The following is a 27,821-nucleotide window of genomic DNA, read 5'->3' as shown; positions in this document are numbered from 1 at the left end:
TTCCCTTAACATGACTGCCTCTTTCCTGCTTTATCCATTCTTGAAGGTAGGCATGATTCAGGGAAAGGAGCACTGGATTTAGTATAACTGGCTTTATGCTTCTGGCCTGCCATTTCGTTCTCTAGAAAATTTTCAGAAAGTAAACTCTTTTAGCCTTGATTTCTTTTGTAAAATAGGAAAAATCTGACCTTTTAAATAGAACTGTAATGATCACCTGCTGGTTCTTATGTTAGATATGTTGACCATTCAAAACTCTGCCAAGGTAGAGGTTAAGGGTTGTTTCTCAGTTCTTTTTAGTTAGGCGCACCCCTCAGCTTTTGGGTCATTCCTTATACACCCAACTTGTGCATGGTTCCCTGTCATGTCTATGCAGCATGTGATCCCTACCTTCTGGAAGCTAACCCTCTAAGATAGCACAGTTCATTGATTCATTCTTTCATTTATTCAATCAACACTTTGTGAGCAGTTACTATGTACTAGGCACAGCATTAAGCATTATTCCCACACTGTTTTGTTTCTCCAGAGACTATATTCTTAGCCACCACGCTATTGTGATATCATACACTCCCTATGAATATACACATATACATATTTAAATACTTCATATACACACACAAAACACTTGAATAAATACATCTAATGATACAGCATATTAAGTAGCAACTATATTGTTTCTTGAGAAGCTTTGCATTCTGCTTTGTATTTTTTTAATAAAACATGTTTTAATCAGTATGGATTAGAAAGGAATTATTTGATAGAAGGTGGAGGACAGAAGTGGATCCAATCAACCAGCAGAACACTGAGGTATCTGAAAGTCTGGTTCTCATTTCTCTTGTCTGAGAAAGCATCCTGAAGTGCTTGCAGTTTGACAAGAGGTTTCACAGATGAAAAGTGGGTAGCAATGCAGATATTTAGAGTGGCATAGATAATGGTCAGAATGTAAGGCAGAAGGAGATCAAAGGAGACCACAAAATGTTTTCAAAAGATAAATCTCCCGTTTTAACTAAACAAAAAGTTTACACAGAGGTCAAAGAAAATAGAATTTGCTTGAGAAATAAAGAATTGCAATTCGGCAAGAGGAGGCAAGATGGCCAAATGGGAACAGCTCCAGTCTGCAGCTCCCAGCGAGATTAACGCAGAAGGCAGGTGATTTCTGCATTTCCAACTGAGGTACTCGGCTCACCTCATTAGGACTGGTTAGAGAGGGTGCAGCCCAAGGTGGGCAATCAGAAGCAGGGTGGGGTGTCACCTCACCCAGGAAGTGCAAGGGGTCAGGGAGCCCCCTCCCCTAGCCAAGGGAAGCCTTGAGAGACTGTGCCATGAGGAACCATACACTCCAGTCCAGAAACTATGATTTTCCCATGGTCTTTGCAGCCCACAGACCAGGAGATTCCCTCGGGTGCTCACACCACCAGGGCCCTGCGTTTCAAGCACAAAACTGGTCGGCCATTTGGGCAGACACTGAGCTAGCTGCAAGAGTTTTTTTTTCCTACCCCAGTGGCACCTGGAATGCCAGCAAGACAGAACTGTTCACTCCCCTGGAAAGGGGGCTGAAGCCAGGGAGCCAAGTGGTCTAGCTCAGTGGATCCCACCCCCACAGAGCCCAGCAAGGTACAATCCACTAGCTTGAAATGCTCACTGCCAGCACAGCAGTCTGAAGTCGACCTGAGATACCCAAGCTTGGTGGAGGGAGGGGCATTCACCATTACTGAGGCTTGAGTAGGAGGTTTTTCCCTCACAGTGTAAACAAGCCACCAGGAAGTTCGAACTGGGCAGAGCTCACCGCAGCTTGGCAAAGCCTCTGTAGCCAGACTGCTTCTCTAAATTACTCCTCTCTGGGCAGGGCATCTCTGAAAGAAAGGCAGGAGACCCAGTCAGGGGCTTATAGATAAAACTCCCATCTCCCTGAGACAGACCACCTGGGGGAAGGGACGACTGTAGGCAAAGTTTCAGCTGACTTAAATGTTCCGCCTGTCGCCTCTGAAGAGAGCACCAGATCTCAGCACAGTGATCAAGCTCTGCTAAAAGACAGACTGTCTCCTCAAGTGGGTCCCTAACACCCATGCCTTCTGACTGGGAGACACCTCCCAGGAAGGGTTGACATACAGTAGAGCTCTGGCTGGCATCTTATGGGTGACCCTCTGAGATGAAACTTCCAGAGGAAGGAGCAGGCAATCTTTGCTGTTCTGCAGCCTCTGCTGCTGATACCCAGGCAAACAGGGTCTGGAGTGAACCTCCAGCAAACTCCAGCAGACCTGCAGCAGAGGGCTCTGACTGTTAGAAGAAAAACTAACAAACAGAAAAGAATAGCACCAACATCAACAGAAAGGACGTCCACTCAAACCCCATCCAAAGGTCACCAATATCAAAGACCAAAGATAGATAAATCCATGAAGATGGGGAGAAACAGCACAAAACGGCTGAAAATTCTAAAAACCAGAACACCTCTTCTCCCCGAAAGGATCACAACTCCTCCCCAGCAAGGTAACAAAACTGGATGGAGAATGAGTTTCATGAATTCACAGAAGTAGGCTTCAGAAAGAGGAAAATAACAAACTCCTCCAAGCTAAAGGAGCATATTCTAACCCAATGCAAGGAAGCTACGAAACTTGAAAAAAAAAAGTTAGATGAATTGCTAACTAGAATAACCCATGCAGAGAAGAACATAAATGATCTGATGGAGCTGAAAAACACAGCACGAGAACTTCGTGAAACATACACAAGTATCAATAGCCGAATCAATCAAGCAGAAAAAAGGATATCAGACACTGAAGATCAACATAATGAAATAAAGTGTGAAGACAAGATTAGAGAAAAAAAATGAAAAGGAATGAACAATGCCTCCAAGAAATATGGGACTATGTGAAAAGACCAAACCTACATTTGATTGTTGTACCTGAAAGTAAAGGGGGGAATGGAACCAAGTTGGAAAACACTCTTCAGGATATTATCCAGAAGAACTTACCCAACCTAGCAAAACAGGCCAACATTCAAATTCAGGAAATACAGAGAACACCACAAAGATACTCCTCGAGAAGAGCAACCCTGAGACACATGATCATCAGATTCACCAAGGCTGAAATGAAGGGAAAAAATGTTAAGGACAGCCAGAGAGAAAGGTCGGATAACCCACAAAGGGAAGCCCATCAGACTAACAGTGGATCTCTCTGCAGAAACCCTACAAGCCAGAAGAGAGTGGAGGGCCATATTCAACATTCTTAAAGAAAGAATTTTCAACCCAGAATTTCATAACCAGCCAAACTAAGCTTCATAAGTGAAGGAGAAATAAAATCCAGACAAGCAAATACTGAGAGATTTTGTCATCACCAAGTCTACCTTACAAGAGCTCCTGAAAGAAGCACTAAATATGGAAAGGAAAAACAGGTATCAGCCACTGCAAAAACATACCAAATTGTAAAGACCATCGACACTATAAAGAAACCGCATCAACTAATGGGCAAAATAACCAAATAGCATCATAATGACAGGATCAAATTCACACAGAACAATACTAACCTTAAATTTAAATGGGCTAAATGCCCCAATTGAAAGACACAGACTGGCAAATTAGATAAAGAGTCAAGACCAATCGCTGTGCTGTATTCAGAAGACCCATCTCACGTGGAAAGACACACATAGGCTTAAAATAAAGGGATGGAGGAATATTTACCAAGCAAATGGAAAGCCAGAAAGGGAGGGGTTACAATCCTAGTCACTGATAAAACAGACTGTAAACCAACAAAGATCAAAAAAGACAAAGAGGGGCATTACATAATGGTAAAGGGAACGATGCAACAAGAAGAGCTAACTATCCTAAATATATATGTACCCAATACAGGAGCACCCAGATTTATAAAGCAAGTTCTTAGAGACCTACAAACAGACTTAGACTCCCACACAATAATATTGGGAGACTTTAACACCCCACTCTCAATATTAGGCAGATCAATGAGACAGAAAATTAGCAAGGATATTCAGGACTCGAACTCAGCTCTGGGCCAAGGAGAACTAATAGACATCTACAGAACTCTCCACCCCAAATCAACAAAATATACATTATTCTCAGCATGTCATGGCAATTCTTCTAAAATTGACCACATAGTTGGAAGTAAAACACTCTTCAGCAAATGCAAAAGAATGGAAATCATTTAAAAAAAAAATCTTTTGGACCACAGTGCAATCAAATTAGAACTAGGATTAAGAAACTCACTCAAAACAGCACAACTACATGGAAACTGAACAACCTGCTCCCGAATGACTACTACGTAAGTAACTAAATTAAAGCTGAAATAAATAAGTTATTTGAAACCAATGAAAACAAAGACACAATGTACCAGAATCTCTGGGACACAGCTAAAGCACTGTTTAGAGGAAAATATATAGCACTAAATGCCCACAAGAGAAAAAAGGAAAGAAAGAAAAGTGACACCCTAACATCACAATGAAAAGAACTAGAGAAGCAAGAGCAAAAAATTCAAAAGCTAGCAGAAGACAAGAAATAACTAAGATCAGAGCAGAACTGAAGGAGATAGAGACACGAAAAATTCTTCAAAAAATCAAAGAATCCAGCAGCTGGCTTTTTGAAAAGGTTAACAAAATAGACCACTAGCCAAACTAATGAAGAAGAAAAGAGAGAAGCATCAAGTACACACAATAAACAATGATAAAGTGGATATCACCACAGATCCCACAGAAATATAAACTACCATCAGAGAATACTATAAATGCCTCTACGTGAATAAACTAGAAAACCTAGAAGAAATGGATAGATTCCTGGACACATACATTCTCCCAAGACTAAACCAGGAAGAGGTCGAATCCCTGAAAGACAAACAACAAGTTCTAAAATTGAGGCAGTAATTAATAGCCTACCAACCAAAAAAAAGCCCAGGGCCAGATTCACAGCTGAATTCCACAAAAGATACAAAGAGGAGCTGGTACCATTCCTTCTGAAACTATTCCAAACAACAGAAAAAGAGGGAATCCTTCCTAATTTATTTTATGAGGGAGGCCTGCATCATTTTGATACCAAAACCTGGCAGAGACACAACAAAAAAAAGGAAATTTCAGGCCAATATTCCTGATGAACATCAATGCAAAAATCCTCAATAAAATACTCGCAACCAAATCCATCGCAGCACATCAAAAAGCTTATCCACCATGATCAAGTCGGCTTCATCCCTGGGATGCAAGGCTGGTTCAACATTCACAAATCAATAAATGTAATGCATCACATCAACAGAACCAATGACAAAAACCACATGATTATCTCAATAGATGCAGAAAAGGCCTTTGATAAAATTCAACAGCCCTTCATGCTAAAAACTCTCAATAAATTCCATATTGATGGAATGTATCTCAAAATAATAAGAGCTATCTATGACAAACCCACAGGCAATATCATACTGAATGGGCAAAAACTCGAAGTATTCCCTTTGAAAACTGGCACAAGACAAGGATGCCCTCTCTCATCACTCCTATTCAATATAGTATTGGAAGTTCTGCCCAGGGCAATCAAGCAAGACAAAAATAAAGGTATTCAAATAGGAAGAAAGGAAGTCAAATTGTCTCTGTTTGCAGATGACATGATTATATATTTAGAAAACCCCATCTTCTCAGCCCAGAAACTCTTTAAACTGATAAGCAACTTCAGTGAAGTCTCATAATACAAAATCAATGTGCAAAAATCACAAGCATTTCTATACACCAATAATAGACAAACAGAGAGTCAAATCATGTGTGAACTCCCATTCTCACAATTGCTACAAGGAGAATAAAATACCTAGGAATACAACTTAAAAGGGTTGTGAAGGACCTCTTCAAGGAGAAATACAAACCACTGGACAAAGAAATAAGAGAGGACACAAACAAATGGAAAAACATTCCATGTTCATGAACAGGAAAAATCAATATCGTGAAAATGGCCCTACTGCCCAACGTAATTTACAGATTCAGTGCTATCCCCATCAAGCTACCATTAACTTTCTTCACAGAATTAGAAACAACTACTTTAAATTTCATATGGAACCAAAAAAGAGCTCATATAGCCAAGACAATCCTAAGCAAAAAGAACAAAGCTGGAGGCATCATGCTACCTGACTTCAAACTATACTACAAGGCTACAGTAACCAAAACAGCTTGGTATTGTATTAAAACAGATATAGACCAATGGAACAGAACAGAGGCCTCAGAAATAATGCCACACATCTACAACCATCTGATCTTTGACAAACCTGACAAAAACAAGCAATGGGGAAAGGATTCCCTATTTAATAAATGGTGTTGGGAAAACTGGCTAGCCATATGCAGAAAACAGAAAATGGATTCCTTCCTTACACTTTATACAAAAATTAACTCGAGATGGATTAAAGACTTAAATATAAGACCTAAAACCATAAAAACCCTAGAAGAAAACCTAGGCAATACCATTCAGTACATAGGCATGGGCAAAGACTTCATGACTAAAACACCAAAAGCAATGGCAACAAAAGCCAAAATTGACAAATCAGATCTAATTAAACTAAAGAGCTTCTGCACAGCAAAAGAAACTATCATCAGAGTGAATAGGCAACATACAGAATGGGAGAAAATTTTTGCTATCTATCCATTTGACAAAGGGCTAATACCCAGAATCTACAAAGAACTTAAACAAACTTACAAGAAAAAAACAAACAACCCCATCAAAAAGTGGGCAAAGGATATGAACAGACGCTTTTCAAAAGAAGACATTTATGCAGCCAACAAACATATGATAAAAAGCTCATCATCACTGGTCATTAGAGAAATGCAAATCAAAACCACAATGAGATACCATCTCACACCAGTTAGAATGGCGATCATTAAAAAGTCAGGAAACAATAGATGCTGGAGAAAATGTGGAGAAATGGGAATGCTTTTACACTGTTAGTAGGAGTGTAAATTAGTTCAACCATTGTGGAAGACAGTGTGGTGATTGCTCAAGGATCTAGAACCAGAAATACCATTTAACCCATCAATCCCATTACTGGGTATATACCCAAGTGTTATAAGTAATTCTACTATAAGGACACATGCACATGCACACATATATTTATTGCAGCACTGTTCACAATAGCAAAGACTTGGAACCCACCCAAATGCCCATCAATGATAGACTGGATTAAAAAAAAAAAAATTGCACATATATGCCATGGAATACTATGCAGCCATAAAAAAGGATGAGCTCATGTCCTTTGTAGGGACATGGATGAAGCTGGAAACCATCATTCTCAGCAAACTAACACAAGAACAGAAAATCAAATACTGCATATTCTCACCCATAAGTGGGAGTTGAACAATTAGAACACATGGACACAAGGAGGGGAATATCATACACCAGGTCATATCGGGGGTTGTGAGCTAGGGGAGGGTTAGCATTAGGAGAAATACCTAATGTAGATGACGGGTCACTGGGTGCAGCAAACCACCATGGCACGTGTATTCCTATATAACAAACCTGCACGTTCTGCACATGTATCTCAGAGCTTAAAGTATAATTTTTTAAAAATTACAATTCATGTATACTGAATCATGACAACCCCAATTAATATCCTCTTATAGAAGCTCAGGAAAGGTTTTTTTCATTATGGGCTCTCCATAAAAAGTTGTCTTCAAAGACAGTTCATTGACTATGCAGAAATCCTAAATTGCAAACTCATTCTGATTGTTTTATTAGGGTACTCTCAACTGAGAGATGTTAAAGGCCAGAGGATACTGACTTCTGTTATTATCCAAGTCTATTGGAACATCCTGTGGCTTTAATCAGCATGTGAGGGTGCAATCATCTCACAATCTCCTGACTCTACTTTAAAGTCTTAGCCTTAAGTACATCCTTTTCTTTCATATTTACCTCTTTTGATCAATATTATTTCCAGAAAACTTTGCAGATCAATTAGTGAGTCTGATTTTTTCCCTCACTGCCTGGATGGGACTGTCTTAGGGAGTCATGACCTTTGTTGAAAGATCTCAATGTCTAAAAGTGTGTATGGCTAGACTGGGCCACATTTGAATAATGAGATTTTGAGGGGAGTGCTCTCCAGTCTGCTTAGGTCCCAAAAAGGTTGTCAAATCAGATGTCTTTTCTGAACCATAGGCTTGATTGACCATATTGAGCATCCTGGCAACCATTACTTTGGTTACACTGTTATTTCTAAGCAAATTTGGGTGAGGAATAATATAAATAACTTAAATATTACAAGAAGAACAACAATGGTGACAATAACCACAGTAGTGAGTAACAAAAGTTGAAGACTGAATTTTGGCCATGTTCTGACGTTAGAGGGTAGTCAGCTGATGAGATCAAAAAGCCAAACATTTTAATACTGGATACTCTAATTTCCTACTTAGTATGTGCATGGGTTTTTCCAAGTTGATCTCTACTTTATTAGAAGTACTTATCCAAGTGTAGCAGTGGGTATTGGCTACAGTGCAAACACATCCTTGCTCAACCATGATACGATTCAAGGTAACCATTGTACAAGTAAAGAGAAGGCAAAAACCAAGCATATAGAGAAAGCAACATATAACAAGCTGAATATTTCAGGGAGCTTATTCATATACAGGGTGTTGTTGGGAGAGCAGTCAACTTCAGCTGTTGTCTGCTTCACTTCCAGGTCAGAGGAAGCTTTAAGTTTCTGATTGCTTCTGAATTCCAGAAAGCAGTAGGATATTTTTTTACTGAGAAACATGAATAAAAGAGCCAATGCCTTTTAGTTTGGCAGTACTGGAATTGGTAAGGAGGATCTAACAGAGACCTTTCCATGGAGGTTGAAGGATATCCTGTTGTAAATGCCTCTTGCAACAGAGAAAAATCACCTGGCTAAAGGCTGTGATGTTTTATGTCTTTATCTCCTCAGAGCACACTGGAAATATTGTACTACCAGCATATGATTTTTACCTTTAGCCTTAATTAATTTTTTATTTTATTAGAGAATGTCTCCTTTAATTGAATAAATATCAAAGGCAGAGGAAACTAAATGCATCTGCCATCCAGTGATCATTTCAAAAGGTAACAACTCATGTTTTCCAAAATATGCAGACCTTTGATTTAATAGGGCCAGAGGCAATTGCAAAGTTTCCACAAATTTTACCAGTTTAGTTTTGATGATGTCGTTTGTTCTTTCCACTAATGTGCAAGATTAGAAACGGTAGGCACAATAAAGAGTATTCTAATATGAGCCATGATTCACAAATGTGTTTTATAACATGGCCAGTGAAATGAGTTCCTTGGTCACTATATAACTCTGAAGGTATTCCCCATCAGTAATAATCTTTCCTAATAACAGTTTTATAACAGCTGAGGCAGTGGCATGTCAGCAGGTGAACATATCTACCCAATGAGAAAACACAAATTATAACAAGAACATATTTATAACATTGAATGGGAAGTAGCTAGATGAAATCCATTTGCCAAATCTCAAAAGGTTCACTAGACAGGTCAAGATAGCGTATAACTGTCTGAATTGTTTTTCCTGGGTTGAATTTTGGACAAACAATACAAGACAAATGTGCTTCTTTGAAAGCCCTTGAAATGTTTCCCCACTGATACTGTTTAATAAAACTTATGGGGGGCATTCCAAGATGGCCAAATAGGAACAGCTCTGGTCTGCAGCTCTCAGCATGATTGACGCAGAAGATGGGTGATTTCTACATTTCCAACTGAGGTACCTTGTTCATCTCACTGGGACTGGTTGGACAGTGGGTGCAGCCCATGGAGGGAGAGCTGAAGCAGGGCAGGGCGTCACCTCACCCAGGAAGTGCAAGGCGTCAGGGGATTTCCCTTTCCTAGCCAAAGGAAGCCCTGACAGACTACCTGGAAAAATGGGACACTCTTGCCCAAATACTGCACTTTTCCCAAGGTCTTAGCAACCAGCAGACAAGGTGACTCTCACCAGTGGCTGGCTCAGTGGGTCCCATGCCCAGGGAGCCTTGCTCACTGCTAGCGCAGCAGTCTGAGATTGAACTGCGAGGTGGCAGCCTGACTGGGGATGTGGCTTCTGCAATTGCTGAGGCTTGAGTAGGTAAATAAAGTGGCCTGGAAGCTCTAACTGAGCAGAGCTCACTACAGCTCAACAAGGCCTAACTCCTTTAGACTCCACCTCTGTGGGCAGGGCATAGCTGAACAAAAGGCAGCAGACAACTTCTACAGACTTAAACCTCCCTCTCTGACAGCTCTGAAGAGAGCAGTGGTTCTCCCAGCATGGCATTTGAACTCTGAGAATGTACAGACTGCCTCCTCAAGTGGGTCCCTGACCTCCGTGAAGCCTAACTGGGAAACATCTCCCAGTAGGGGCCAATAGACACATCATATAGGCAGCTACCCCTCTGGGACAAAGCTTCTAGAGGAATGATTGGGCAGCAATATTTGCTGTTCTGCAATATATGCTGTTCTACAGCCTCTGCTGGTGATACCCAGGCAAACAAGGTCTGGAGTAGACCTCCAGCAAACTCCAACAAACCTGCAACTGAGGAACCTGACTGTTAGAAGGAAAACTAACAAACAGAAAGGAATAGTATCAACATCAACAAAAAGGTCATCTACACCAAAACCTCATCTGTAGGTCCCCAACATCAAAGACCAAAGGCAGATAAAACCACAAAGATGGGGAGAAACCAGAGCAGAAAAGCTGACAATTCTAAAAATCAGAGCATCTCTTCTATTCCAAAAGATCGAAGTTCCTCACCAGCAACAGAACAAAGCTGGACAGAGAATGACTTTGATGAGTTGACAGAAGTAGGCTTCAGAAGATCAGTAATAACAAACTTCTCCAAGCTGAAGTAGGATGTTCATATGCATCGCAAGGAAGCTAAAAACCTTGAAAAAAGATTAGATGAATGGCTAGCTAGAACAAACAGTGTAGAGAAGACCTTAAATGACCTGATGGAGCTGAAAACCATGGCACAAGAACTTCGTGACACATGCACAAGTTTCAATAGCCAATTCAATCAAGTGAAAGAAAGAGTATCAGTGATTAAAGTTCAAATTAATGAACTAAAGCAAGAAGACAAGGTTAGAGAAAAAGAGAGTAAAAAGAAATGAACAAAGCCTCTAAGAAATATGGGACTATGTGAAAAAAACAAATCTACATTTGATTGGTGTACCTGAAAGTGATGGGGAGAATGGAACCAAGTTGGAAAACACTCCTCAGGATATTATCCAAGAGAACTTCGCCAAATGAGCAAGGTAGGCAAATATTCAAATTCAGGAAATACAGAGAACACCACAAAGATACTGCTCAAGAAGAGCAACCCTAAGACACATAATTGTCAGATTCACCAAGGTTAAAATAAAGGAAAAAGTGTTAAGGGCAGTCAGAGAGAAAGGTCACGTTACCCACAAAGGGAAGCCCATCAGACTAAGATCAGATCTCTCGGCAGAAACCCTACAAGCCAGAAGACTGGGGGCCAATATTCAACATTCTTAAAGAAAAGAATTTTTAATCCAGAATTTCATATCCAGCCAAACTAAGCCTCATAAGTGAAGGAGAAATGAAGTCCTTTACAGACAAGCAAATGCTGCCAGATTTTTGTCAACACCAGGCCTGCCTTACAAGAGCTCCTGAAGGAAGCACTAAACATGGAAAGAAACAACCGGTACCAGCCAATGCAAAAACATGCCAAATTGTGAAGACCATTGATGTTACAAAGAAACTGCATCAATTAATGGGCAAAATAACCAGTGAACATCATAATGACAGAAACAAATTCGCACATAACAATATTAACCTTAAATGTAAAGGGGCTAAATGCCCCAATTAAAAGACACAGACTGGCAAATTGGATAGTCAAGACCCATCAGTGTGCTGTATTCAGGAGACCCATCTCATGAGCAAAGACACACATAGGCTCAAAATAAAGGGATGGAGGAAGATCTACCAAGCAAATGGAAAGCAAAAAAAAAGCAGGGGTTGCAATCCTAGTCTCTGACAAAACAGACTGTAAACCAACCAAGATCAAAAGAGACAAAGGCCATTACAATAATGGTAAAGGGATCATTTCAACAAGAAGAGCTAACTATCCTAAATATATATGCACCCAATACAGGAGCACTCAGATTCATAAAGCAAGTTCTTAGAGACCCACAAGAAGACTTAGACTCCCACACAATAATAATGGGAGACGTTAACACCACACTGTCAATATTAGACAGATCAATGAAACAGAAGGTTAACAAGGATATCCAGGACCTGAACTCAGCTCTTCAACAAGCAGAACTAATAGACATCTACAGAACTCTCCACCCCAAATCAACAGAATATACATTCTTCTCAGCACCACATCACACTTATTCTAAAATTGACCACATAATTGGAAGTAAAGCACTCCTCAGCAAATGTAAAAGAACAGAAATCACAACAAGCTGTCTCTCAGTGAAGGGGGCCAGCCCCTCCACAACCTATGGGTGTTTCTCGTCAGGTGGGATGAGAGACTGAGAAAAGAAAGAGACACAGAGACAGAGTATAGAGAAAGAAAAGTGGGCCCAGGGGACCGGCACCAGTCTCTGAGTTCCCTCCGTATTTATTGATCATTATCTTTACCAGCTCGGAGAGGGGGATGTGGCAGGACAATAGGGTAATAGTGGGGAGAGGGTCAGCAGAACAAGTGAACAAATGTCTCTGTGTCATAAACAAGGTTAAGAAAAAGGTGCTGTGCTTTGATGTGCACATACATAAACATCTTGGTGCATTAAAGAGCAGTACTGTCACCAGCATGTCTCACCTCCAGCCCTAAGACGATTTTCTCCTATCTCAGTAAATAGAACATACAATCAGGTTTTACACTGAGACATTCCATTGCCCAGGGACGAGCAGGAGACAGATGCTTTCCTCTTATCTCAACTGCAAAGTGGCCTTCCTCTTTTACTAATCCTCCTCAGCACAGACCCTTTATAGGTGTCAGGCTGGGGGACAGTCACGTCTTTCCTGTCCCACGAGGCCATATCTCAGACTATTACATGGGGAGAAACCTTAGACAATAGCTGGCTTCCTAGGCAGAGGTCCGTGTGGCCTTCCACAGTGTATTGTGTCCCTGGGTACATGAGATTAGAGAATGGTGATGACCTTTAACAAGCACACTGCCTTCAAGCACTTGTTTAACAAAGCACATCCTGCATAGCCCTAAATCCATTAAGCCTTGAGTAAACACAGCACATGTCTCTGCAAGCACAGGGTTGCGGATAGGGTTACAGATTAATAGCATCTCAAGGCAGAAGAATTTTTCTTAGTACGGAACAAAATGGAGTCTCTTATGTCTACTTCTTTCTACATAGACACAGTAACAGTCTGATCTCTCTTTCTTTTCCCCACATTTCCCCCTTTTCTTTTCGACAAAACCGCCATCGTCATCATGGCTCATTCTGGATGGTCGCTGTCTCTTCGGAGCTGCTGGGTACACCTGCAGACTAACAACAGACAGAACAGGCACACAAGGATTAATATGAAATTTATAATAGTAGTACTTCCAATGGTCTTAACCCAAGTGACAGGGTTAAGATTTGCAAGGCCATCAGCAGCTCCCGCGATTGCCTCAGTTTCTGGTACCAAATTTAAATGGGCTTTTGATGCTTCGAAAATGTGTTCTTTTAATTTGGAAATGTTTAAAGTGAGATTATCTTCTCTTCCCTGTAGATGGCGTCTAACCGTGTCCCAGTGATGCTCAGACTCATTATAAACTCGGGGTGTAATACAAAAATCTGACATATTCCAGTCACACTGTAACTGGAAACGATGTTTCAAGCTCATGAGACTATCTCCCATCCAAAAGACAGTTTGTCTAAGATCATTACTTTGATTTGCCAATTTTTGATCAATACCAGATTGTGAATTCCACAATCTTGTAGAATTCTTTTGCCAATCATTAACAAAGTTTACTGTCTGAACAGAAGAGTGCAATGCAACTCCCGCCACAGCGGCCGTAGCTGTGCCTGCAATTAATCCCATAATCACTGCAATTAAAGCAAAAATGAATCTTTTGGATCTATTTGAAATGCCTTTTAATACTTCAGTCAAAATATGGACAGATGGCGAGGCCTCCCACAGTCAGTCCATGGACACAGGGATCCACACGCCTTCTCTTGTTGTCACTAGCAGAATATGGTACTGCCAATTAAAAGTCGAATCAATGTAAGTAAACAATCTGCACTTTTCACAGGTTATAGTTTGGGAGTCTGGTTTAATACCTATATTTCCTACAACTAGCATATAAGGGGGCTTTACACAACTTTGCAAAGGAACTGTTAGACTGGAATTTAGGTCGATAGCATAAAATGGCTTATGATCTCTTGTTTCTATAATTTGATTTCCAGACCAAATTCTAAGGCGGTATGAGGCTACAGTAAGCCTCCATAATTCTGGATGTTCAGAACCAGAAACAGGACTTATTATTTTTGGTCTTGGAGTAGAGATTCCTTTTTCTCCCCATTCCCAAGGGTAGAAAGACTAATTTTTTATGCTTATGTTCGTCTAAACTTTCTGTTAAGTCACTATCAACAGCTGGACTCACTTGTGCACTGGGACACGATTGAGTTTGTCCTGTGCAATTGTGGTAGAATTTACCTCAAGGTGCCCAATCTATAATAGTTCCGAATTTATTGTTTTGTAATATCACCGCACTATTGGCCACACAGAAGTTTTCCAAACTAAAACTTCTGTGTCTTTTGATTTTTTTGGGAATTTCCTTCGGCCAAGTTTTCCCTGTAGAGTCTAAATTTTAACAATCTTTGATAAGAAAAGTCATGTGAATAATTTACCTGTGGCCTGAGTGACATTGCACTTACCATGTGATAAGCAAATCTACTGGTGGTACTGACAGTAGGTACTACTACCAACCAACTTTGGATTGCCGGAATCAAACGTCCTGGTGCTCTCCCTAGGCAAATAGGAGGATAATGATACCCAGTGGAAATATTTATCAGCATTCCTTCTTCCTCAGGTTTGGCAGGGCAACGATCATCTGTGGGGCCAGGTACCCATACACTATTATTAACATATACTTCAATAGGATTATCCATCCATGTGACTGCCCAAATTAAGGGCAGGAAAGGCACATAGGCCCAGTAGGTATAATTAGCTGCGGCTGCTCCTGCAGGCATGGGGAGACTTACCACCATTGATACAATCATCAAAGCTGCAAGGAGCATATTCTCTGGAGTATGTGTCACCTTTGTGTTCTCTAGGCTTTTTTTAGCTAACTGTGTCAGCTTTTTTAATTGTGCCCAAGTCAGCAGCTCTACTTTCTTGGTGGATGGCAACTTTATCTGTTCTTCTGACATCACCATCTTGTTCATCTTGTGAGTCGATGGTGCTCGATTGTGGTGTTTCTGTCTCCGTGGAGGCGCTTTTCTTTGCATCTCTGATGGGTTCATTGTAGAATTTCAAATGTCTAGTGGGTATTCAAACAGGAAGCTGATTTTCTCCTGGTGAAACACAAGCAAAACCTCTCCCCCACATTGCCACCTTCCCTATTTCCCATGTCTTATTTTTGTTGTCTTTTCACCAAATCAGTTTTCCTTCATGTGGGCTGTTCTTTTTACCAGTAAGATGTTGTTCTGAAGAAGTAGTAGTCTGATTTCTGTAAATGTTTAAAAAATTTAAAGTATAGAGTGCTAGATTAAGTTGCATCTGAGGAGTGGTACACTCCTTACTGTCTCCCCCTTCTTTTTGTTTAACTAATTGAGTTTTGAGTGTTCTATTAGTTTTTTCAACTATGGCCTGTCCTTGGGAATTATAGGGAATTCCTGTTGTATGTGTAATTTTCCACTGATTTAAGAATTTTTGGAAAGCTTTACTACAGTATTCTGGTCCATTGTCAGTTTTAATTTTTTCTGGAACTCCCATGACAGCAAAACAAGATAATAAATGTTTTTTAACATGGGAAGTACTTTCTCCTGTCTGGCAGGTTGCCCATATGAAGTGTGAATAAGTATCAACTGTTACATGAACATATGATAATCTTCCAAATGAAGGTACATGTGTGACATCCATTTGCCATAACGCATTAGGACACAGACCTCTGGGATTCACTCCTACCTCTTGAGTGGGCAGTTGTAGGACTTGACACTGGGTGCAATGTTGTACAATATTTTTTGCCTGTTTCCATATGACATCAAATTTGCTTTTTAATCCTGCTGCATTTACATGAGTCAAAGCATGAAGTTCTTGTGCTTTTATGAATGCAGATGATGCCAGTAAGTCAGCTTGTTCATTTGCTTTAGTTAAAGGCCCTGGTAAATTAGTGTGTGCTCAAATATGAGTAATGTAAAATGGGAAATTCCTTTTTCTTACAGTTTGTTGTAACAAATTAAACAGCTGGTTTAACTGATCATCCATACTATGTTTGATTAGAGCTGTCTCAACATCCCTTGTAGCCTGTACTACATATGCAGAATCTGATACAATATTAATAGATTGATTAAAATCTTGTAACACTGTAATGACTGCAACCAACTCTGCTCTTTAAGCCAAATGATATTGAGTTTTGATTACTCGCACTTTTGGCCCTGTGTAAGTCGCTTTTCCATTGCTGGAACCATCAGTAAATACTGTCAGAGTATTTTCTAAAGGGTTCATGTCTGGTAATTTTAGGTAAAATCCAAGTAGTCAATTTTTAAAACTGGAAGATTTTTGTTTTTGGGTAATGATTATCAGTAATTCCCATGAAATCAGCAAGACCAATCTGCCATGCACCAGAATTGATAAAGGCTTGTCTACCTTGTTCCTTGTTTAAAGGAACAACTATTTTGTCTGGGTCATTTCCACACAATTTTATTATTCGTAATCTTGCCTGACCAATTTATGTAGCTATTTGATCCGATTACAATGTAAAAGTCTTAATTGTACTGTGAGGAAGGAATGACCACTCCACAAGATCAGTATTTTGAACAATGATGCCTGTTGGAGAATGTGCAGTAGCAAAAATCAAAAGTTGGAGTGGGGCTAAGGGATCTATTTATTTGTGCTGGCTTAATTTTTTCTTCCACTAATTAAATTTCTTTTGTTGCCTCTGGTGTTAATATTCTTTTACTATTTAAGTCTGGGTCTCCTCTTAAGATAGAGAACAAATTTGATATGGCATAAGTAGGAATGCCTAGAGTTGGCCAAATCCAATTAATATCTCCTAGCAATTTTTGGAAAGTCACTTAATGTTTTTAATGTGTCTTTTCTTATTTCTATTTTTTGTGGCTTAATTTTTCTATTTTCTATCTGCATCCCTAAATAATGAAAAGGAGTAGAGGTTTGAATCTTATCAGATGCTATTGTCAGTCCTGTGTTGGCAACCTCTGCTTGCAGAAATCTGTAACAGTCAATTCATTTGTCTCTTGTTTCTGCAGCACATAAAATATCATCTACATAGTGAATGATATAACAGTCTGAAAATTTGTCTCTAACTGGTTGAAGAGCTTGACCTGTGAAAGTCTGACAAATAGTTGTACTATTAAGCATTCCTTGAGGTAACACTTTCCACTGAAACCTGGTAGCTGGTTCTTTTAATTTATGGCTGGTGTAGTAAAGGCACATTTTTCACAATCCTGCTCCGCCAGAAGAATGGTAAAAAAAAAAAAAAAAAAGCAGTGCTTCAGATCAATTATAATTAAAGGCCAGTCTTTTGGGATCATGGCCAGGGAGGGCAACCCAGGTTGGAGAGGCCCCATATGTTCAATTACGACATTTACGGCTCTTAAGTCAGTTAACATATGCCATCTGCCGGACTTTTTCTGAATTACAAACACAGGAGAATTCCAAGGAGAGAATGAAGGCTCAATATGTCCCTTTTCTAATTCTTTCTTTGCTAATAAATGTAAAGCCTCCAGTTTTTTGTTTTGGTAGCGGTCACTGATTTACCCATACTGGTTTTTCTGTTTTCCAAGTTAATGGAATGGGTTTAGGAGGCTCTACAGTGGCCGCCCCTAAAAAAGATATCCTATTCCTTTTCTTCCTTGATTTCCCTCAGTCTCAATTGGGACTTTAATGCCATTTTCATTTTTTCCTAGTCCCTTTCCTGGAATATATCCCATCTTAGTCATGATTCTTTGACTCATGGGGCTGTATAACGGAGTGGGCATAGTGATTTCTGCACCCCACGGTTGTACTAAATCTCGACCCCATAGATTAACAGGAATTGAAGTAATCATTGGCTGAACAGTACTTTCTTGATTATCTGGCCCTAAACAATGTAAAATCATGGTACTTTGATAAACTTCTGAGGCTGTGCATACACCGACAAATCCTGTAACAGCCTTTTGTTTAGGCCAATTTTTTTGGCCACTGATTTAAACCAGTGATAGAGACATCTGCTCCAGTGTCTACTAACCTTTCAAACTGTTTTCCTTGAATAATGGCCTTATACACAGGTCTTCTTTCTGAGACCTGACTTGCCCAATATGCAGCCTTTCCTGCCGGATCAGTGCTTCCAAACCCTGCTGTTCTTTTTATTTCACTGTTTCCAACGTTAATATAAGGCAAGAGTAATAATTGAGCAATCCTGTCTCCTGGACTGGCACTCCAAGGAATTGAAGAGCTAATAACTGAATTTTGCCTTTATAATCTGAATCAACCACACCAGTATGAATTTGAACTCCCTTTAGATTTAGACTTGATCTTCCTAAGATAGTCCTACAGTCCCCTCAGGCAGTGGGCCATATACCCCTGTGGGGAATTTTTGTGGGGGGCTCCCCTGGAAGTAGAAAGACTGCTTGTATAGTACATAAATCTACTGCTGCACTGCCGCTTGTGGCGGAGGACAATTGCTGTATTGTGATAACTGGCTCATTCCCGAGGCACTTGTGACAGTGGGGGTTGTTGTGTTTGAAAACCCTGAGGAGCAAAGGGCTGAATTGGGAATGCCTCAGTTTGCTGTGGGGCCTGAGGCTGGCCCCTCTTCTGTTTCCCGACAATGGTTGTCCATTTTTATCAAATTTAGAATGACACTGATTAGCCTAACGTTTTCCTTTTTTACATCTTGGACATAGGCCAGGTGGCTCTTTACCTGTTGTTGCAGTAGCTTGAGTTGTTGTATTTTGTTTATTTGAGACTGGGCAATTCTTTTTTAGATGACCAATTTGACAGTCATAACATTTTCCCCCAAAAGTTCTAACTTGTCCTCCTAAAGCAACTCCCATTGTTGCTTGAGCCAAAAGCTTAGCTTTATGCACAGCTCCTCCAATTCCATCACAGGTTTTTACGTACTCTGAGATTACATCTGATCCTGCCGGGACCTTTGATTTTAATGGCTTAATGGCCGATTGACACTCAGGGTGGCATTTTGGAACCTTGCCACAAAATCAGGGTAGGGCTCTTTAGAGCCTTGTCTTACTGTATTGAATGAGGGGAAGGTGGCAGGTGGTTCCTGGGTCTTGAATTTTTTCCCAGGCTCTAAGGCAGATAGCTCTAACTTGCTCAATGACCTATTTTGCATTATTGCTTGTTGATTAGTAGTGCTCCAATTTTGACCTGTTCCTAAAGGTTGATCTGCTTCTGTGTTTACTGGAGGATTGGCAGCCCTATTTTTTCGAACCTGTTCTTGTGCCCCACCAATCCACCAAGTCTTAAATTGTAAAAATTGAGAGGGTGAGAGTGATGATTTGGCCAAAATCTCCCAATCATAAGGAATGAGTCTATGTCCATGAGCAATGGACTCTAAAAATATTCTCATATAAGGGGGGTTGGGTCCATACTGTTTTACTCCCTCTTTCATATCTTTTAGCATTTTTATAGAAAAGGACTCATACCTGGCCTCAGCTAGGGGAGGCTCTCCCTCTTGAGCCCCTTCTCCAGGTGGTCTCGGTTCAAATATTACTAGGAATTGCCACAACTCAGTATCTCCTTGTTTTCTTGCCTCAATAATTTTATGTAATGCACTATCGTGTCCACTAGGTGGTGCTGTAGGATTAAGTCTCATAGTGGGCGGCTGAGGCTATAGCGCCCTGCCCTGTGGTGCTGGAAACATTACTGGCTGTCCAAACTGATTTTCTGGGGGCAGCTGATACTGAACTTCGGCTGGCGGACAGTATTGATAGGCTACTGGCGGTTGGGTCTTATTTTCTACCGGCTGATACTGTGGATACTGTATCTGTGGATACTGTATCTGTGGATACTGTATCTGGATTGGCATTGCTGTGACAGAGACTCTATCTTTTTCTATTTGATATTCTTTTGGGGTTTGTACTTGCCTAACCTGCATTTGAGGTTGCAAAGTTACAGGCATCTGACCTGCTGGAAAAGGAGTTGGCCATCGTGGTTTAGACTCTGATGGCCCCCACTAATTCTGGACCTTTTTCCTCTAATTTTAATGTTTCAGGATATATTACCTCCGGGAATTGATTATAGTCAACATTTTGCGTTGACCAAGCCATTACCAGCTCTGCTACATATTTACAATGTGAACTTTCTGCTCCTTTCCGGGATTCTATCCCTGCCTCTTCTTCACAATCTGTTACACAGCTTTCAGGGGCATCAGAAACTGAAACGCTATCTTCTCCTGTTTCAAAACGGTTCTAAAGTTACTTTAATAATGGCCCAATCATTCCATACTGTAAGTGGGATGATTTTACACTCCCTACTTGCTTCTGTTATTCTTTGCCAATTTTTCCCCAATCTTTTAGATCTAAAGTTCCGTGTTCTGGAAACCATGGGCAGAATTGTTCTATTGTTTGAAATAGCTTAATTAGATTTTATGTAGAGACTCTAAATGCCCCTCTTCTTAAAAGAATTTTAATAAAGCTGAGATAAGGGGCATATTTACTTTCAGTTTGTCCCATTGTTACCCTAGGTTCTTCAGAGCGCACAAGCTTACCACAAGGGTGACTGTAGATGTACTCAGGAATCTCTCGTCAACTTGTCCTCAGTGACTATGCTCGAGAGACACAGAGACAAAGCATAGAGAAAGAAAAGTGGACCCAGGGGACCGGCGCTCAGCATACGGAGGACCCGTGCTGGCACAAGTCTCTGAGTTCCCTCAGTATTTATTGATCACTATCTTTACCAGCTCGGAGAGGGGGATGTGGCAGGACAATAGGGTAACAGTGGGGAGAGCGTCAGCAGGAGAACATGTGAACAAATGTCTCTGTGTCATAAACAAGGTTAAGAAAAAGGTGCTGTGCTTTGATGTGCACATACAGAAACATCCTGGTGCATTAAAGAGCAGTACTGCCACCAGCATGTCTCACCTCTAGCCCTAAGGCTGTTTTCTCCTGTCTCAGTAAATAGAACATACAATTGGGTTTTACACCAAGAAGTTCCATTGCCCAGGGATGAGCAGGAGACAGATGCTTTCCTCTTATCTCAACTGCAAAGTGGCCTTCCTCTTTTACTAATCCTCCTCAGCACAGACTCTTTACGGGTGTCAGGCTGGGGGATGGTCAGGTCTTTCCCTTGCCACGAGGCCATATCTCAGACTATCACATGGGGAGAAACCTTGGACAATACCTGACTTTCCTAGGCAGAGGTCCCTGAGGTCTTCTAAAGTGTATTGTGTCCCTGGGTACATGAGATTAAGAATGGTGATGACTTTTAACAAGCATCCTGCCTTCAAGCACTTGTTTAACAAAGCACATCCTGCATAGCCCTAAATCCATTAAGCCCTGAGTAAACATAGCACATGTCTCCGCAAGCACAAGGTTGCGGGTAGGGTTACAGATTACCAGCATCTCAAGGCAGAAGAATTTTTCTTAGTACAGAACAAAATGGAGTCTCTTATGTCTACTTCTTTCTACATAGACACAGTAACAATCTGATCTCTCTTTCTTTTCCCCACACTCAGACCACAATGCAACCAAATTAGAACTCAGGATTTAGAAACTCACTCAAAACCATACAACTACATGGAAACTGAACAACTTGCTCCTGAATGACTACTGAGTAAATAACGAAATGAAGGGAGAAATAAAGATGTTCTTTGAAACCAATGAGAACAAAGACATAATGTACCAAAATCTCTGGGACACATTTAAAGTAGTGTGTAGAGGAAAATTTGCAGCACTAAATGCCCACAAGAGAAAGCAGGAAAGATCTAAATTCGACACCCTAACATCACAATTAAAAGAACCAGAGAAGCAAGAACAAACAAATTCAAAAACTAGCAAAAGGCAATAAATAACAAAGATCAGAGCAGAACTGAAAGAGATACAGGCACAAAATCCCTCCAAAAAAATCGATGAATCCAGGAGCTGGTTTTTTGAAAAGATCAACAAAATTGATAGACCACTAGCAAGACTAATAAAGAAAAAAAGAGAAAAGAATCAAATAAATGCAATAAAAAATTGTAAAGGGGACATCACCACTGATCCCACATAACTACAAACTACCATCAGAGAATACTATAAATACTTCTATGCAAATAAATTAGAAAATCTAGAAGAAATGGATACATTCCTGGACACATACATTCTCCCAAGACTAAACCGGAGAACTAAATCTCTGAATAGGCCAATAACACGCTCTGAAATTGAGGCAATAGTTAATAGCCTACCAACCAAAAACAATCCAGAACCAGACAGATTCACAGCCAAATTCTACCAGAGGTACAAAGAGGAGCTGGTACCATTCCTTCTGAAACTATTCCAATCAATAGAAAAAGAGGGACTCCTCCCTAACTCATTCTATGAGACCAATGTCATCCTGATACCAAAGCCTGGCAGAGACGCAACAAAAAAAGAGAATTTTAGACCAATAACCCTGATGAATATCGATGCAAAAATCCTCAATAAAATACTGGCAAACTGAATCCAGCAGCACATCAAAAAGCTTATCCATCATGATCAAGTCGGCTTCATCCTTGGGATCAAGGCTGGTTCAATATACACAAATCAATAAACGTAATCCATCACATCAACAGAACCAACGACAAAGACCACATGATTATCTCAATAGATGCAGAAAAGGCCTTCAACAAAATTCAACAGCCCTTCATGCTAAAAACTCTCAATAAACTAGGTATTGATGGAACGTATCTCAAAATAATAAGAGCTATTTATCACAAACCCACAGCCAATATCATACTGAATGGGCAAAAACTGGAAGCATTTCCTTTGAATACCAGCGCAAGACAAGGATGCCCTCTTTCACCACTCCTATTCAACATAGTGTTGGAAGTTCTGGCCAGGGCAATCAGGTGAGAGAAAGACATAAAGGGTATTCAATTAGGAAATGAGGAAGTCAAATTGTCCCTGTTTGCAGGTGACATGATTGTATATTTAGAAAACCCCATCTTCTTAGGCAAAAAATCTTCTTAAGCTGATAAGCAATTTCAGCAAAGTCCCAGAATACAAAATAAATGTGCAAAAATCACAAGCATTCCTATTCACCACAAACAGACAGAGAGCCAAATCATGAGTGAACTCCCTTTCACAATTGCTACAAAGAGAATAAAATACCTAGGAATCCAGCTTACAAGGGATGTGAAGGACCTCTTCAAGGAGAACTATAAAACACTGCTCAATGAAATAAAAGAGGACACTAACAAATGAAAGAATATTCCATGCTCATGGATAGGAAGAATCAATATCATGAAAATGGCCATACTGCCCAAAGTAATTTATAGATTCAATGCCATCCCCATCAAGCTACCAATGACTTCCTTCACAGATTTGGAAAAAAACTACTTTAAAGGTCATATGGAACCAAAACAGAGCCCACATTACCAAGACAATCCGATGCAAAAAGAACAAAGCTGGAGGCATCATGCTACCTGACTTCAAACTATACTATAAGGCTACAGTAACCAAAACAGCATGGTACTGGGACCAAAACAGATATATAGATCAATGGAACAGAACAGAGGCCTCAGAAATAACACCACACATCTACAACCATCTGATCTTTGACAAAAACAAGAAATGGGGAAAGGATTCCCTATTTAATAAATGGTGCTGGAAAAACCACTAGCAATATGTAGAAAGCTGAACTGGATCCCTTCCTTACACCTTATACAAAAATTACTTCAAGTTGGATAAAGACTTAAATGTTAGACCTAACACCATAAAAAAAAAACCCTAGAAGAAAACCTAGGCAATACCACTCAGGACATAGGCATGGACAAGGACTTCATGACTAAAACACCAAAAGCAATGGCAACAAAAGCCAAAATAGACAAATGGGATCTAATTTAACTAAAGAGCTTCTGCATGGCAAAAGAAACTACCATCAGAGTGCACAGGTAACCTATGGAATGAGAGAAAATTTTTGCAATCTACTCATCTGACAAAGGGCTAATCTCCAGAATCTACAAAGAACTCAAACAAATTTACAAGAAAAAAAAAAAAAAACCCATCAAAAAGTGAGCAAAGTATATGAACAGACACTTCTCAAAAGAAGATATCTATGCAGCCAACAGGCACATGAAAAAATGCTCATCATCACTGTCATCAGGGAAATGCAAATCAAAACCACAATGAGATACCATCTCACACCAGTTAGAATGGCAATCATTAAAAAGTCAGGAAACAACAGATGCTGGAGAGCATATGGAGAAATAGAATGCTTTTACACTGTTGGTGACAATGTAAACTAGTTCAACCATTGTGGAAGACAGTGTGGCGATTCCTCAAGGATCTAGAACTAGAATTACCATTTGACCCAGCAATCCCATTACTGAGTATATACCCAAAGGATTATAAATCATGCTACTATAAAGACACATGCACACATATGTTTATTGTGGCACTATTCACAATAACAAAGACTCGAGACGGGTGGATCACGAGGTCAGGAGATCGAGACCATCCTGGCTAACATGGTGAAACCTCGTCTCTACTAAAAAATACAAAAAACTAGCCGGGTGAGGTGGTGGGCGTCTGTGGTCCCAGCTACTCAGGAGGCTGAGGCAGGAGAATGGCGTAAACCTGGGAGGCGGAGCTTGCAGTGAGCTGTGATCCGGCCACTGCACTCCAGCCTGGGTGACAGAGCAAGACTCCGTCTCAAAAAAAAAAAAAAAAAAAAGACTGGAAACCAACCCAAATGTCCATCAATGATAGACTGGATAAAGATAATGTGGCACATACACACCATGGAATACTATGCAGCCATAAAAAAAAGATGAGTTCATCTCTTTATCTCCTTTGCAGGGACATGGATGAAGCTGGAAACCATCATTCTCAGCAAACTATCACAAGGACAGAAAACCAAACACCACATGTTCTTAGTCATAGGTGGGAATTGAACAATAAGATCACTTGGACACAGGGCAGGGAACATCACACACCAGGGCCTGTTTAGGGGTGGTGGCCTGGGGGAGGGATAGCATCAGGAGAAATACCTAATGTAAATGATGAGTTGATGGGTGCAGCAAACCAACATGGCACATGTATACCTACATATCAAACCTGCACATTGTGCACATGTACCCTAGAACTTAAAGTATAATAAGAAAAAGAAAAAGAAAAAAAATAAAACTTACAACTTTGTTGAACAGTGAGTCCTCTTATGTGTCATTTTGAGTAGGATTTTTTTCATAGATCCTAATAATACCAATTTATTATTGGAACCATGCCATAAATCTCTTGTTGGGCAAATAATGCAACCATTATCAGCCCAAATAAATTTTTATTTATGTGGTACTCAAGACTGACCATGCTTAACAACATCATTTAAATCCTTTTTTGGAAAATAATGTTGGCTTTTCAGTGTAAGCTAACACGTCAGCTAAAAATGTAAGGTTTTCAGTCTTAGTGAAACTCAAGGCAGGCATTTTTACTGCATGATCAGCCAAGTAGTTTCCTTTATCCTCATCAGATTCCAATTTTAATTAATTGTAAATTTTAAAATAACTAAAAGAGTATAACTGGATTTTGTAACACAAAGGATAAATTATTGACCACAAATTTCAATTATGGCCAAGGCAGGGGGATGGTGAATTTTATAAATTATTGACAAAAGTTTTATTTTTAATTTGATTCCCTTTGGAGGAAAAAAAAAAATTCCTCTTCATTTCCAAAGCATGCTACTCATGAACAATCCCAAAGGCATAATGACTATCAATGTAAAGGTTTGCAGTTTTACCTTTTGCCAGGACACAAGTTCTGGTTAAGCCATAAATTCTGCTTGTTGGGCCAAAGTAGCCATCAAGAGTAGGGCTAATTCAACTACTTCATAAAGGATAGTGATAGAATATCCAGCATAGTTTTCTTCATTACATATCATATATAATCTATCAGTAAACCATGAAAGTTATGTGTTTGGTACAAGAGTTTCTTGTAAATCAACTCTAGGCTTCAGTGGCTGGTCAGTTCAATTTAGACAGTCACGAGGTGTCTTTTCATCAGGTGGGGGAAGGAAGGTTGCTGGATTAACATTATTGCAGTGAGAAAGAATAATATGAGGAAAAATCAAAAGCAACTTCTTACAATAAGTGAGTCTTCTTGTAGAGAGATGTTGAGCATCATGAGAGTTGAGTAAAGCTTCTACAGCGTGAAGAACGTAGATAGTGACAGGTGATCCCATGACTATTTCTTTCTTATATTTAGTCAAAGCCACAGTGGCTCACATAGCTCTCATGCAGGGAGAAAGTCCCTTAGTTACTGAATCTAATTTCTGGCTATAATAGCCAAGGAGTCTGTATTGATCTCCACATTTTGGGGTAAAGACCTCTAATGCATGTCCTTCTCTTTCATGCATGAAAAGAAAGGAGGGGAGCTCATAATTGGGGTGCCCTAAGGCAGAACTTAGAAAGTCTTTGAATTGATAGAAGGCTATACAAGCATTCTCTTCCCAGTCCAGGGAATCCGGTTTGCTAACTTTCAGAGGAGTGTATAATGGTTGAGCTATCAAAGAAAAATAAGGTATTCAGTTTTGACAGAACACTGCCAGGCCCAAACCCCCTTGTAATTGTCTCTTAGTCTAAGACTGTGGAAAGCTTAAAATGTGTATCAAGATCCAAGAGAAGTCCTTGGTTTGATATCAAATATCTTGAATATTTGATATGGGCCTGAATAAATTCAAGTTTTTCTCTGGAAACCTTGTATGGCTTTTGTCTGCTAGAAGTTTAAGGAGGTGAATGCTATCATGTTCACAGGCCTCTTTAGAAGGGGACAGAGGAGGTGGTTATCAGCATACTGCAAGAAAGTCGATCCTTGGGGGGAAAAATGTCTGCTAAATCTGTCTTCAGTATCTATGAAAAGAGGGACTTTCAGTACAGGCATTACTGTCCAGGTACATTGTTGTCCTTCCCATGTAAAGGCAAATAAAAATTGACTCACGGGGTTCACAAGAATGCTTTTTTAAAAAGCACTACAGTGATCTATCACTGTGAAAAACTTTCTTTCTGTGAAGATGGAAGTAAGAAAGGTATGGGGATTTGAAATGACAGCATCAAGGAATGACAATGTTATTAGTGGCTCTTGGGTCTTGTACAGCTCTTCATCCTCATCCATGAGGTTTATTTATGGGAAGGATAGGAGTTTTGCAGATGCTTGTGTGAGGCACTATAAGATGATTGGCTTTATATTCTTCTATAATTGATTTAATTATAAACCAATTAAATGAAAAAGCAATAAAGCAAGGGCTTCAGGGTTTAGGGGGTATTGTCTGATATTAGGAAGGGGCTTGTTTGGGTCAATTTGAATTTTGTAGTGGGGAAGCCAAATGGATTCATCCAACGTCTGTTGTGATTTAGCCAAAAGGTCCTCAAAAACCTCTTTTAAAAGAGCTAATCTCTCAGCATCTTTGTTATTTAGGTTAAGGGCAAAAATGGACAAAGATGTTGAGAAATTTTCACTGTTGTCAGTTAAAGGAAGGGTTATGTCCATTTCAAGAACCCTCTCCCACTTTTGGGAAAAGGAAATGGCAGCATGACATTTTTAAGTCCCTTCAGAGTAA

General features: G+C 40.0%; 1 protein-coding gene across 1 annotated transcript; it reads right to left on the bottom strand.

The window, feature by feature from the left end:
- Positions 1 to 13,360: 13,360 nt before the first annotated feature.
- Positions 13,361 to 15,379, bottom strand: LOC139360828 (endogenous retrovirus group K member 19 Rec protein-like). The gene is made up of 2 exons (XM_071088941.1): positions 15,119 to 15,379; positions 13,361 to 13,417 (listed from the first exon to the last, which is right to left on the bottom strand). Exons 1-2 carry the CDS (start codon positions 15,377 to 15,379, stop codon positions 13,361 to 13,363), a joined length of 318 nt encoding a protein of 105 aa, XP_070945042.1.
- Between the last annotated feature and the right edge of the window lie 12,442 nt (positions 15,380 to 27,821).

The sequence above is a fragment of the Macaca nemestrina genome, chromosome X (genome assembly GCF_043159975.1).
Source record: "Macaca nemestrina isolate mMacNem1 chromosome X, mMacNem.hap1, whole genome shotgun sequence".
Classification (NCBI taxonomy): Eukaryota; Metazoa; Chordata; class Mammalia; order Primates; family Cercopithecidae; genus Macaca; species Macaca nemestrina.
Note: the sequence above shows the minus strand (reverse complement) of the source record. Positions and strands in the feature narration are given on the sequence as shown.